Source organism: Lissotriton helveticus, chromosome 9, assembly GCF_964261635.1.
Source record: "Lissotriton helveticus chromosome 9, aLisHel1.1, whole genome shotgun sequence".
NCBI classification, from domain to species: domain Eukaryota; kingdom Metazoa; phylum Chordata; class Amphibia; order Caudata; family Salamandridae; genus Lissotriton; species Lissotriton helveticus.
Window position 1 is genome coordinate 1001662861 of NC_136070.1, and position 14576 is coordinate 1001677436.

Genomic DNA, 14576 nt, shown 5'->3' on the forward strand with positions numbered 1-14576 from the left:
AAAATGCACTCAATAGCTAAAATTAAATGCTGCAATGTACTTCCTTAAGACTGGAGGAAGAATTTGAATTTGAATAAGAGGCAGCATTTGTTAGCCAAAGCTTCCCGTTTGTGCCCCCTAACACAAATCAATATTGCCCCCTACCACCTCCTCATTAGTAACTTGTACTTTGCCAGACTTCAAGGGGGATACACCCTGTGCTCTGGTGTTTCTTTTTGCTGTAACTTAAAAGAGAGCAGAGGAGGTACACTACACAGGGTGGACAAGAGAGAACTCCTGTATGTTCAGAAAAATCTCATGTTCTAGTCAGCTAGAAAATATGAAACCGTGGCCTCGTTCTGCCTATTTGGTGTACGGGCTGCTAATGTTTTGTACTTTCTCGCTCACTGGAGAGTACTTTGAAGACCTAGAGACCGGTTGGGTCCTTAACCAGCCCCCATGGAGCTTTGCCCCAACCTGAGACAACACTCTAATTCGGGTATGAACTGAACACCTTAAACTCACCTTTTGAATTGGTTGATACACTAGTTTATGAATAGGTTTTGTTTGTGGGCTTTTGTGACTGCTCCAACTGGAAACTCAGCAGTAGAGTCTAATGCCAGCTTGCAATCAGACAAACTGAAACTAGAGGATCAAATGTATTACAGCAACTCTGTTTCAGTATATGTTTCTGTCTAGTACCTTTACTCCATTCACAAGCTATGTTAATAAATATTGTGGTGTTACCTGCTGAGACTTTTGAGAACACCCAACAGCTCTCTTGTAGGATAACATTGTCTATATACCTTAAAATCCAGCACCTAGTGCTTGATCGCTATAAATATTAGCGCGGTGGAATCATATCCCCATTAGATTCTAACACCTTATGATTTCGGTTTATATATTATTTTTAACTCCGGTTTCTCACTTCATTTAAAAAAAAAAATCTGAAGTTAGAGCATTGAATGGCAGTTAAATGTATTGTGCATTATTTGCTGTCAGTATTATTTGAGTTTCTAACCCGTACCAGATCAGAGAGTAAGCTTTAAGTGCAGCTGCAGCCCTTGCAGGTAAGAGCGGTGGGGTTGGGTTGGCAGGGGATTCGACAGACGACCACGGGGAAATAGTTAAATAAATAATTTTCCCTCTTCCTCTGTCGAAATCCCCCACCCAGCCCTCCACTCTTAACAGCACATGCCACAGCTGTTTAAGTGTTCAGTTGTAATACCTTTGGAGATGCAAGTGCCTAAGCACTACCCATTAATAGCTGACTGCCCTTGGGACATCCCCCAACCCCCCTGCCTTCTCCATTCACAGACATCATAGTCTATCCCTTCTGTGCATTCACACTTGGTGGAGCATGATGTGTGTTTGAGTTAGACCCTCATTAAGCTGTGCATGCATAAATCACCCCACATGGGGAGCATTAACCTGTGATGGGTGTTATATTTTTGAGTATTGTGCTGCCATAACTTTCATGTACCTTTTCTTTCCTGCACAACCTGTAGAATGAACGAAGAACAGATTGCAGCTGTTTGTTTGTCCGTTCTAAAAGCGCTGTCAGTACTTCATGCTCAAGGCGTCATCCATCGAGACATCAAGAGTGATTCAATTCTGCTGACACATGATGGCAGGGTAAGTACCAACTTCAGAAGGTTTTCGTGCGGGATTCAGAAGGTTTTCGTGCGGGACTCAGCAAATTTGAACTTGGGCTTAATAACCAAAACAGGTCGTGGGGTTGTGGGAGTGCAGGATAAGTAAGTGCCATACAGTTGGAGGGGGTGATACAAAAAGTATGAATAGAAGTGTGAGGGTCAGCGGTGTGAATGGGAATAATTGTAGGAACTGTTGTATATTAAGTAGCAAGGGTGATTAGAACAGACGGGAAGGTGTGTGACATACTACCATAGAGGTTAAAATGGTGAAAGAAGATGTGGGTGCAATAGAAGTCCAGCTGGGAGCAGTGGAGAGGGATAACTGTAGATGGTGGGGCTGGGATGGAGACATAGCTGTTTCGATGATGAACTGTCAGTGGTGCAGAGCAGAATGGTGATGAAATTGCTTATGGTGAGGTAGAGCATGTGATAGCACTATGGACAGGATGGAATGGGGTCTAACACTGACCTTGGTGTGTTAGCCCTAGTGTGGGGGTGCAAAGGAGTAGATTTGGCAGACTTGTTCGGGTCTGGCACAGCATGATGTGGATTGTATTGTTTGTGATAGTCCTGTATTGCAAAACCTGGGTGCAGTGACATTTGAGGTGTGTGATTAAGAGACTGTGGTAAGGTATTGATTGTGACAAACACCAGTGTGGAATTGATGAAGACTTGGATGTGCCGGTGTTATGAAACGTTATGACATTGCATATTTCAGTGTATCTTGGGACTCTTAAGTCTGTTGTAATGTAAAAAATGATGTTGCTTCACATGTGTGCAGCATTCAAAGCAATGTTTTTTTGGGCTCGCTTGCAGATTACGATCAATATAGTATTACTTTCTTCCAAATTACCTAGTGGTGATCTGTGGTGAAGAAGCAAAAGCTAATTCTACCCTTTGCCAACCTTGTATGCAAAAAGTATTGCAGTCCTTCTTTCATGTCCCCAAATATGATCACCGCAATCATTTCCCCAGTGTTTGATCATTCATAGCGACACATTGATTATTGCATTTGTCAGACAGGCAATACGAGCTTTGTTAGTTACATAGTTATATTAAAGACTGTTGTAAAATTCGAGTGAGCCTTTATAAGAAGTTGCTCACATATGTTTTTACTTTAAACAAAATAATTATTTGGAAAATGTTTGTTTGAGACATGTGAGCTGTAGATCACATGCTGTGCATAGCCCACCATTTAGTGTTGGGTCTGGATGTTTGCACTTTGTTTTCGTTCGAAAGTCTTTTCCAGTCACGCAGTAGGCGGCGACTCCTTTTGGTGATAGTGTGCATGGGCATCGACTCCATAGTTCGATTGATTTTTTTCCGCCATCCGGTTTGGATGTGAATTGCTGCGCTCCGGTTCAGCACCGTTTCTCGGGTTCCCTTCGATGCACAATCCACTACCCTCCACTGTATTGTTTCTCGAGCGCGTTTCCCATTCTCTGCGTATTGTTTTGGCAAAGACTTTCGATTAGAAGACTCGTAGAGGTCTGTTGGGCCTTCTTGCACCGGGCCTGCCAGCAGTCGATGGAACGGACTCCATTGAAGCTCTGTCCCGGGTGTCGCTCTAAGTTTCCATGCACCGACTTGTATGAAGTGTGCCACCTCTGTCTATCCCTGGAACACAATAAAAAAGACTGCGATGCGTGCTGATCGTTTCGATCGAGAAAGACACTTTGTGACCGTCTGGTTCGCCGTCACAAAATGCTTCAACAAAGCGGCTCCGCGCAGGATCTCTTCTGAGAGGACTCCTACCACGAGGAATCCTGCGCACAGGAAGCCGAACTAGAGGACATATCCGTCTCTGAAGCTGGCTCCGACGCGGAAGACCAAGTATCACCGGGTCAACGTATCGTGAGTACTGAGATTTCCTTCCCCTACCATTTGTAACACAAAAAGGCACAGGTCCCTCCGTCGGCCGAAGGTCGACACCGTCAAAAAGTTTAGAGCACCCCATCCGCGGGCCCGTTGCCGAAGCGCAAAGAAAAGCCTTCCGGTTCAGGCTCGAGTCAACCCCATACCGGCGCTAAGCCGAAACCTTTGGCGCCGAAGCATGTCTTGGTATCCATGCCACTGTTATCAAAGAGTAAATCTTCAGAGCCGAAGACTTCAGAGCCGAAAATGTCAATGCCGAAAAAGACGACCAAAGAAAAGACTTCGTCAAAGGAGCCTCGGTCTAACGTTCCACCTTCAGATCCGAAACAGAAAGAACTAGTAATAAATCGAGACACTGGGCGTATCTATGCCAAATTGCCGGAAAAAAGGCAAATGGGCCTGCTGGAGGTTTACCACATTCCTCTGAAGAACAAAAATGTTGGTACTAATCCTTCCCCACCTTATATTCCACATCCTTCGCCCACTGATCCAAATGTACTTATTACATCCATAATTTCACCACCACCACTATCACCTGACCCACAGGATGAAGGGGACGGGGGATCAGTATAGACCACAAGATACTTACCCAGACACCAATGCTGACTGATTTATATCCATCCAGACCCTCACCACCCGACTACAACATAGGATACATTGAGCTACCTAACAGGGCTGTTGCATAAGGAGGCTTTAGAAGAGGATTTCTTATTCAAAACCCTAAGGGCCTCTCAGAAAGTTACTCATACACTGCCAATGCTTAAAGGGATGCTTAAGCATACAGATTAGATCTTCAAGGATTCTATGAGGGCAAGGATCATTACACCCAGGGTGGAGAAAAAATATAAACCTACACCTACTGACCCCACCTATATCAAGGGTCAGCTGCCTTTAGACTCTCAATCAATCAGGGTTTTATGAAGCCCGCTACCCACCCGTGAGGGTCCAAAGGCGCGGGGGGAGGGTGCATCTCTGGTTCAGTGGAAGAGCCAGGTCTTGAGGTTATTCCTGAAGGTGTGCAGGGTATGGGAGTGTCTGATGTTGATTGGAAGCTCGTTCCAGGCCTTGGCTGCGACTTAGGAGAAGACTCTTCCTTCTGCTCTGTTCCTGCGGATGTGTGGGTTTTCTGCCAGGACTGGGTACGTGGAAGGAGACCCTCTCGCTGGTACTTTCAAACACTCGCAAGACAGCTAACTCAAAGACCACAGGTGAGGCCCCTCCTCCTGATAAGTAGTCCAAATTAATTGATGCCTCGGGCAAAAGGGTAGTGTCGCAAGCAGCCAATCATTGGTGTATTGCTAATGCACAAGCTTTGTTAGCTCGCTACGATAGGGCTCATTAGAATGGGTTAGAGGCTAATGCAATTTCTGCCTGATGAGCATAAATCAAAGGCTTGGACCTTATGCAGGAGGGTAAATTAATCACAAATACCTCCATCAGGTGTGTCTTAGACGATGCAGACACACCAACCCGCACAGTAAATACCAACGTATTGCTACGCAAGCATGCTTGGTTGAGAATTTCAGGATTTAAACCTGAGGTGCAAGCCTCTATTCTCAACCAACAATTTGACAAGCAACTCCTCTTTGGCCCAGCAGTTGACACTTCGTTGGAAAAAATGAAAAAGACACTGAGGTCGCAAAATCCATGGGGGCTTTGCAGTTACCTTCAAATAGGGGATCCTGTTGTCGCTCCTTTTACAGGGGTGGCTCCAAGAATATATCCACAAAGACTCCCTCCTCCTCTTATAAGGGCAACAACCAATCGCCCTTATCAAGAGGCTATGCTAGAGGTGGGTTTCGAGGAAACAACGGTAAGGGAAGAGGCAGCGGCAACTCAACACGCACTTCCACTGTAAGTAACAAGCAGTGACTTCTTCCCCTACCCCCGATCATTCCACTCCTGTCGGGGGACGTCTCTCGCAACTTCTACATGTCTGGAATACGATCACCTCAGACAAATGAGTGCTACAATCTATCCAATATGGCTACTGCCTGGAATGTACAGACACTCCCCCAAACATTCTTCCAAAATCACATGCAATGTCACAGGAACATCTTACCCTTGTAAAAAACAGAAGTTCTCTCCCTGTTAGAAAAAGGAGCAATAAAACTAGTCCCATTAAAACATCAAGGGACCGGGGTATACTCCTTGTACTTCTGAATTCCCAAGAAGGACAGCTCTCTCAGGCGTATACTAGACCTCGGAGAACTAAATCTATACATTCAATCGGACCACTTTCACATGGTCACTCTCCAACAAGTGCTTCCGCTCCTTCAACAAGGCGACTTTCTTTCCACTTTGGACTCAAAGGACGCCTATTTCCATATCCCAATACATCCTGCTCATCGTAAATTCCTAATGTTCGTAGTAGCAGGACTGCATTATCAGTTCAAGGTGCTCCCATACTGAGTAACCACCGCACCCAGAGTTTTCACCAAGTTTTTAGTAGTAGTCGCAGCTCATCTTCGAAGACAACACATTCAAGTCTTCCCCTATCTGGACAACTGGCTCATAAAAGCCAGCTCGCAAGAAAGCTGTCTCCATCACACTCACAAAACAGTGCATTTGTTCCACGATCTGCGATTCACAGTGAACCTATCCAAGTCTCATCTACAGCCATCCAACACACAGGCGTATCTGGGAGCCACAATAGATACACAAAAGGCTTTGGCCTATCCCAATGTGGCCAGAATCTGCAACATGCAGACTCTACTCTGCCAGTTCCAGCCTTAACACTCATTGTCAGCTCGAGTGTTCATGAAGTTACTAGGGATGATGGCGTCTTGCATACTAATAGTACCTTACACAAGACTTCACATGTGCCCCCTTTACGAGTGCTTAGCAAGTCAGTGGAACCAGGCTCAGGGTCTGTTATCAGATACAGTGTTGGTGGACGGCCGCACCCATTGCTCTCTGCAGTGGTGGAATACCCAAAACCTTTCAAACGGGCTTCATCGACCCGGTTCCACAGATAGTGCTAACAGCAGACGCATTGCTCACTGTTTGGGGAGCTCATCTCCACACGCTCACAATTTAGGGCATGTGGAGCCTGCAGCAAAAGCAGCTTCACATAAATCATCTAGAGCTGCTAGCAATTTTTCTAGCGCTAACAACATTTCAAGTTCATCCAGTAGGCAAATCTGTCCTGATCTGTACAGACATTACAGCAATGTACTACAAACAAAAACAGGGGGGGGGGGCACACTCTCTCCAGCTATTGCAACTAGCACAGAACATCTAGGAGTGGGCCATACCTCACAGAATGTCTCTCCTTCCAGAACACCTTCCAGGAGTAAACAGTCAAATTGCAGATCTGCTCAGTCGTCAAATACAACAGATCCACAAATTGGAACTTCACCCTCAAGTTCTCCTCCTTTTATTCCAGATGTGGGAATTTCCAGGCATAGATCTGTTCGCCACAATGGAAAAACGCTAAATGCCAAAACTTCGCATCCAGACATCCACACCCATTGTCCAATGGCATTGCACTATGGATGAATGGTCCGTGATATTTGCCTACACTTTTCCGTCTCTCCCATTCATTCCATTGGTGGTTCGGAAGCTCAGACAGGCGTCCTTGACGTTAATCCTAGTTGCTCCCACATGGGCTCGACAACCCTGGTTCACATCCCTGTTGGAGCTCTCAGTAGTGCCTCACCAAAAACTACACCTCACTCCCAATTTGCTCACTCTGAGCCATTGAGAGATAAGACATCCAGATCCCAGCCATCTCAACCTTGCGATATGGCACCTGAAATCTTAGTTTGGCTACCTTTTCTTCCGTCAGGCTGCATGAACATTATCAAAGAGGCTAGACGTCCTACCACAAGAGCATGCTATGCAGCAAACCGGAAGCGATTTGTGGTATATTGTAATAACACTCAATAGATCCACTGGACGCTTCAGTTCAAAACATAATTTGCTATTTACTGCATCTTTAGCGTTCCAACGTAGCGTACTCCTCCATATGCTTACATCTTGCTGAAATAGCTGCATACTTACAGAACAGACAACATCTGTCTCCTTTTAGAGTGCCTGTCATCAATGCATTTATGGAAGGACTTAAAAGAATCATTCCTCCAAGGCTTCCACCTGCTCCAGTGTGGATTCTCAACATTGTCCTCATCAGGCTGATGGGTCCACCCTTCGAACCATTGCATAGATGTGAAATGCAATTTCTTACTTGGAAGGTAGCTTTCCTCATAGCTATCACATCTCTGAGGCGAGTGGGTGAGCTTCAGGCACTAACCATAGAAGAACCATTCTTACAAATGCATCAAAACAAAGTGGTTCTTCTAACCAACCCTAAATTTCTACCAAAGGTCACATCATTCAATCTGTTGAGTTGCCTGTGTTCTTCCCTCAACTAGATTATGTGGCTGAACGTGCTTTACACACTTTAGATTTGAAAAGAGCAATTCTTTACTATATAGGAAGGACAAAACCTTTCCGCAAGATAAAACAGGTATTTGTCGCTTTTGCTCCACCACATAAAGGCAACCCAATATCAAAATCAGGCATTGCAAGGTGGATAGTCCAGTGCATTAAAATATGCTATGCAAAAGCAAAAAGAACTTTAACAATTCCTCCTAGAGCGCACGCCACTCACAAACTAGGGGCTTCTATGGCATTTTTAGGAAACATACCCATAGAGCAGTGGTTCCCAAACTGTGCGCCGCGGCGCCCTGGTGCGCCGTTATCAGTAGCCAGGGGCGCCGCGGCTTTGGGAATAAATCTGTCATGTGTCAGCCCATTTGCAGGGGCGCAGTCTTCTCCTTCCTTTTCTGAGAGGATTAAAAGGACAAAAGAGGAGGCTGAGGTGCGGGCCACGTGCAAGAGAAAGATGCTTCGTTTCTGCTGCATGAAGAGAATTCATCTGCCCTAGTAACTGTAGTGCAACCTCCTGGCCTTAGCACAGAGGACGATCTCTCAGCCTTTGGTCTCCACCTTTCTCTTTTTTTCTCTCCCCTAATTTTGTCTTTCTCGCTTCACTTCCCCCTCCCACTGTTTTTCTCCCCTTGCTGTCTTTTACTCTCACCCCTTCACTCACTTTATCTCTTTTGTTTCTCTTTCTCTCTCTTTCAGTTCTCTCTTTATACACTTTTCTTTGCCCTCATGGTTCTCTACCCCTGTCTTTCTTCTCCTTTTATAGCGCACCAATGGCCTTTTTCCCATGGTGCCCCCTGGTAACTATAATTCATTTTTACTTCAGTTAAATGATCCACAGAAATTCATTTTTTTTATTAATGAACCAATAGAATCCTGCAGATTACTAATAGCTGTACGTCAAAGCTAATACAACTATATTGTTCAGGTAAAAACAGGAATTTTCATTATAATCGAACTGCCCAGCACATGAAGCCAGCCTGAGAGTTTCTATGTTCGGTATTTGCATTTTAATTATCACATTTAAGAGCTGGAGGCGGACACTTTGTATAGAGCTGTTGCATGTAACCATGCAACAACTCCAAGCGCCTCATGTAATATGGAACCTTTAGTCAATCTTAGCTTTTTAGCCATCATAACTTTGAATTTTGGTACTCATTGGTTTGTTTACTCATATTTATGAGAGAGTGAAGGGGGAGCTTAAAATGAGGGGGAAAAAACAGAAAAGGTGCAAGAAAGAGTGGAGGAAAGGCACAGAGGACACAGGAGAGTGAAAGGAGGAGATTGAGATGAGGGTAAAAAACGAGTGAAATACGGAGGAAAGACACAGAATGAGAATGAAGGGGGAGCTTGAAATGATTGGGAAACAACAAAAAAGTGCAGGAAAGATTGGAGGAATGACACAGGACACGGGACAGTGAAAGGGGGAGATTGAGATGAGGGTAACAAATGAGTGAAAAACAGAGGAAAGACACAGAAGGAGAGTGAAGGGGGAGCTTGAAATGATTGAGAAACAACAAAAAAGTGCAGGAAAGATTGGAGGAATGACACAGGAGAGTGAAAGGGGGAGATTGAGAGGAGGGTAAAAAATGAGTGAAAAACAGAGGAAAGACACAGAAGGAGAGTGAAGGGGGAGCCTGAAATGATTGGGAAACAGAAAAAGTGCAGGAAAGATTGAAGGAATGACACAGAGGACACAGGAGAGTGAAAGGGGGGATTGAGATGAGGGTAAAAAACGGAGGAAAGACAAAAAAGGAGAGTTAAGGGGGAGTTTGAAATGAGGGAGAAAGGACAGAAAAAGTGCAAGAAAGAGTGGAGGAAAGACATAGAGGACACAGGAGAGTGAAAGGGGGAGATTGAGATGATTGGGAAACGACAGACAAAGTGCAAGAAAGATTGGAGGCTGGTCTTGATTACATCCCTTCCCCCCCCCCCCCCCCCCCCCCACCCGCCCACCGGTAAAAAAAAAATGGTGGGGAGCCACGGCCAACTGCCAATTAGGTCAAGGGAGCCACGGGTTAAAAAAGTTTGGGAACCACTGCCATAGAGGATATCTGCAAAGCTGCACCCTGGTCTACACCTCACACATTCACAAAACACTATTGCGTAGATGTGTTGGCAAGACAACAAGCTAGTGTGGGCCAAGCAGTTTTACGTACACTATTTCAAACCACTGCAACAGCTACAGGTTAGCCACCGCTTTGGGACATAACTGCTTTTTAGTCTATGCACAGCATGTGTTTTACAGCTCACATGCCTCGAACGGAGAATGCTTACCCAGTATGCATCTGTTCTTGGCATGTAGATCTGTAGAGTTACATGCGCCCACCTGCCTCCCCGGGTACCTATATCTGTTGCAGTTACAGTTACAGTTAATTAGATACATGCATACATGGACATCTCTTATTACTCTTACTAACTCCATTATCACCCTCTGCGGCAAACAATTTAACTATGGAGTCGATGTCCATGCGCACCATCGCCGAAAGGAGGAGTCACCTACCTCGTGACTGGGAAAGACTTCTTCGAACAAAAACAAAGTGCAAACATCCGGACCCAACACTCGTTGGCGGGCTATGCACAGCATGTGACTCTACAGCCCTACATGCCCAGAACAGATGCATACTGGGTAAGTAGCATTCTCCTTCTTTTACAAGTTGTAGCTTTAAACTCTGGCCAGAAGTGAAAGTCTAGAGATCCTACCTCTAGTTGTCTGCTCTATTTTTGGACAGTAAAGGTTTATCACTATCTAATCACTGTTAAAAGTGTAATCAGCAAAACGTTTACTTGCGAAATCTTCTTGCTGGATGCATTTACTGCTTTTTCCCCGATCATTTTGTTGATGATTATGAACTACGCCATGGGGTTTTCATTCAGGGCTTTGGAATCTTACAAGATGGCACTCTTATTTTTCTTAAATGAACGTTCTTGCTTTTGCTCTTGGAAAGAGACAATAGTTTGCACAAACGTGGGTCTTAAGCATCAGGTTTATTAATCTTGATGATGGAGAAGGTTAAGCAGAAGCAGTGGCCGTACTTTGTGCCTGGGGGACCTAATGGTCCTTGAGGTGCACAGTTGTCAAATAACAGCTGCTGTACTTTCAAAATGGAGCTGAGAGGGTGACATAAAGGACAGCAGTGCACCGTTGTGGGTGGAAAAATCTGTCGCTGGTAGGACCTCGCCTGGCTATTTGGACTGAAATGCTCCTTTTAGAGCCAGGTCTAGACTCATTTGCATGTGGCTCAGTCCAAATTGAAGTGGCATAGTGGACGAAAAATGATGGATTGAGACGCGGCCCAAGTGATTGCCAGTGGCTGAGATTAATTCAAGCTTTCCATCCATTGCCTGGTTTTGTTTGCACTTGAGGACCTGAATATCTGGCACACTTTGATGTCACAATGACTCCTCCTAGCCTCAAATGCCCACTGTAATTGATAGAAGGTGCTTCCAAGTGAAGAGATAAACACACCTACCTGCTCGCACACACATGCATATACCCACTCTCCCCCCCCCCCCCCCACACAGGCACACAGGCACTATAAACACATAAAAACATTCACTGACACATAAGCAGATTAGCACAAGTAACCTTGCACTCATTCATTCACACTGCACTCGCAACCCAAATAGGTTTCCCTTTCCTTTTAACATAACTGTGTGCTACACCAATTCCTGACCCAGCAGCTCATGTTGAGGACCATGATCTTCCAGTTATCAAGCCGCACAGACCTCAGGGGGCCGAGTGATAGACAGAGTTAGACCTGCAACACAGGCAATTGTATCACCATTGTACCTGCTCTGTGCTGTTGCAGTCATTGGGCGAGTTGGCCAATCCAGAGGTACTTTGGCAACATTATTTTAAAATGCATTTTTCAACAGATTTAGCCTTGCATGAGTGAGCACAAGAAAAAAGCTTTAGCTATATCAAAGAGTTTTTGTCCAGACATGATTCAAAAAGTTGGGCAAAAGCCTATACATATGTTGACTGACACATTCATAACAAAAATAATGAAACACAGTTCTCCCTTATATTATTCAAGCCTATGTGCAGTACCAGGGTCCACATAATACGGTGGCACATTCTAATCTAGACACTACCGCCCTCCATTAAGCATGACTGGTACTAACATTTCTTGTGGTCCTAGTGTAAATGCACGAATCCTTCAGAAATGTCCAACACTGTTTTCATCACACCCTAACTTTTGGATCAGTGCATTGCACCTGCTGACTTGAAGATTTTAGGCAGTGTGTTGGCTGGAATGTATTTTCAAGTTTAAAGTGAGTTAAACTCCTGTGCCATCACCTAATGTTCCGTAAGCCAGATGTTTCTCTTCCATATAAAGTTTGCATAATCATCTTACTTGCTCCGACAACAGTCCAAAATAAATCTCCAGTGTTAGTCCTTTACAAGTGTATATGCATATGATAAGGACTTTTCTGTATCCAGAAGTGACAGCCCTTGCACACCAGTCATAAGCATACTCAGGCTACTATCTTACATTACAAAAAGATGAAATCTCGAGTTTGTTAGTTTCTGGATTCACCTAACAGGCAGTACACAGTATTGACTAGGTCTAGAAGGGACCCACTTTACATATTTTGTGCATGGGTGCTCCGACTACCAGGTATGGTAGGCCAGTTCAGAGGAAAGCTTGGATTTACTCCAGGCTGGGCAGTCCTACTCAAAAGTCTGAGATAGAGTTTGCTGACACATATGTGTACCAAACTTAGCCTAGGAGGGTCACTTGGATATTACATACAGAAATGCCCAGAAAACTGAATGTAACAATCTAGTGGAAGGAACAGCTCAGATTGATGATTACTTCTGAAATGTCCTTCTGTACTGTAGTTTGAGACTATATATACGCATGGACTTTGTTTAGTGGCCAGGGTCTAGAAATAACACAGCTCCAACATCAAAAGCATGAATACTTTGGATTATCAGATCCAGTAATAGTGTAGCATGTGCTCATAAGATGTGGATGGAGTGTCACTTCTAATTCCCGATGTATCCACTGCATGCTGTTGCTATATCTTTACTCCCCATCTTTAGCCTGCAGTGACCATCCTCACCTGCGATCACAGTCCTGTTGTGGCTTAGTTTTTCTGCCCAAGAAAACCACCCCACATTTGTTTTCTGCTGGACTGAGATTGCGAGAGGGAAGGGAAGAGTGGTTTGGACTTGGTATCAGGAGTGTTTATAGAGACTGGAATGTGATACGGACTGAGAGTGATGAAGATAATGACATGGAGGAGAAGGGTGGCAGACGTGAGTGTGGCAAGGCTGGCAACTGGGAGTGTGACGGGCATAGAAGGTGTGACCGATATGGGGCAGGTGGCAGGTACTTGAAGGGTGACAGGGATACGGCAGGGGCATTTGATATGAAGGATATGGACTGGCTTTCTAACTGGATTGGAAAGGTGTACAGTAAGTCTCCTGGCCCCCACCATGGATTCCCTGACACTGCATTCTCTCTTGGAAAGACACAGAGTACTCCCTCTGGAGCCCTGCAGCTGCTCCAAAGACCGAGTCCCTATCCTACCCTCAAAGATGCCAAATACCGTTATCCCAGTTACAATGTGCCCACCCCACAACACTGGCCCAACCTCATTCAATTACCATCTGCCCCCCAGACACCGCTTCATCACTACACCTCCATTGAATATCTGCCTGCCTCACTTACCTGCCCCTCTTGTTCACTGCACAGTGTCTCGTTACTCTTACTGTATGAACTTCTCTCTTGCCCCCTCACAGCCGTCCTTTTGCTACCCACCCATCACTATCTGCCTGAGTTCCAACCCCCTTCTCACTCAATATATGTAGCCCCACAGCACACGCAGATTAATTCAATACAAATGTGAAAAGGAATAAGTAGTAATTGTCTTTCTTTCTCGTTCTTTATTATTCTTTTGGTCGACTTTGTTACTTCTTAGACTTAGACATAGCCAACATGTGTTTCGTCGCACTGTAGGGAGAATTGTCTCGCAACTTCCTCAGGGCTAACAGAAGTATAAACATAAGAACCACTGTAGCGAGATATGTGGTACTGCTATTTCGGTATAATCCCCGCATAGTGACTTCAGTTGTGATAATGCCTTGTAATTGGGCAACCATAAAGCATATTTGTGCGGTGGAAACCCATGCACATAGTTATAAGTTCCCAGTTCATTCTATATTTAAATCTAAACATAGCTTGCTGTTACTAGAAATCATTTTTGTGACATTCTTGATACCAGTATGCTGACCTACTAGCCATTAAAGGGTATAAGGGGCAGTCGTAAATCTCCACGTCTTAGACAAAATGCACTGATATTAGGTGTCGGTGAAAATTATCCATTGGGTCACCTCTAAACATTTCCGAAAAGTGTAGTCTACACTGTGCACCCTTCATCATGTCAAGATCAGACAGTGATAAGTAATGTGTATTTTATAAAATTTTATAAAAATAGCAAAACCAAAGTGTAACTCACATTCCACTTACCACCACACCTGTACTGCATTCCTGTCACTAATTACCTGCTCTACACTTCTGTCGACACCTTTCTTTCCCTCATGCATCATAGCTCCAAAGCCCTGTGCTCCACTTTAGCCACTACTCACCTTCCCCCCACAGTGCCGTGCCACACTTAGTCACACTCTTCCAGGCTCCACCAACTGCCCAATCTATTAGAACCCAC

General features: G+C 44.8%; 1 protein-coding gene across 3 annotated transcripts in view; it reads left to right on the forward strand.

Moving 5' to 3' along the window:
* PAK4 (p21 (RAC1) activated kinase 4) overlaps window positions 1-14576 on the forward strand; it is a 217645-nt gene that overhangs the window by 158892 nt on the left and 44177 nt on the right. For all 3 annotated transcript variants that reach the window (XM_078661317.1, XM_078661316.1, XM_078661318.1), the window contains exon 6: window positions 1488-1614. In XM_078661317.1, coding sequence (XP_078517443.1) covers window positions 1488-1614 — 127 coding nt within the window. The remainder of the gene's footprint in view (window positions 1-1487; window positions 1615-14576) is intronic.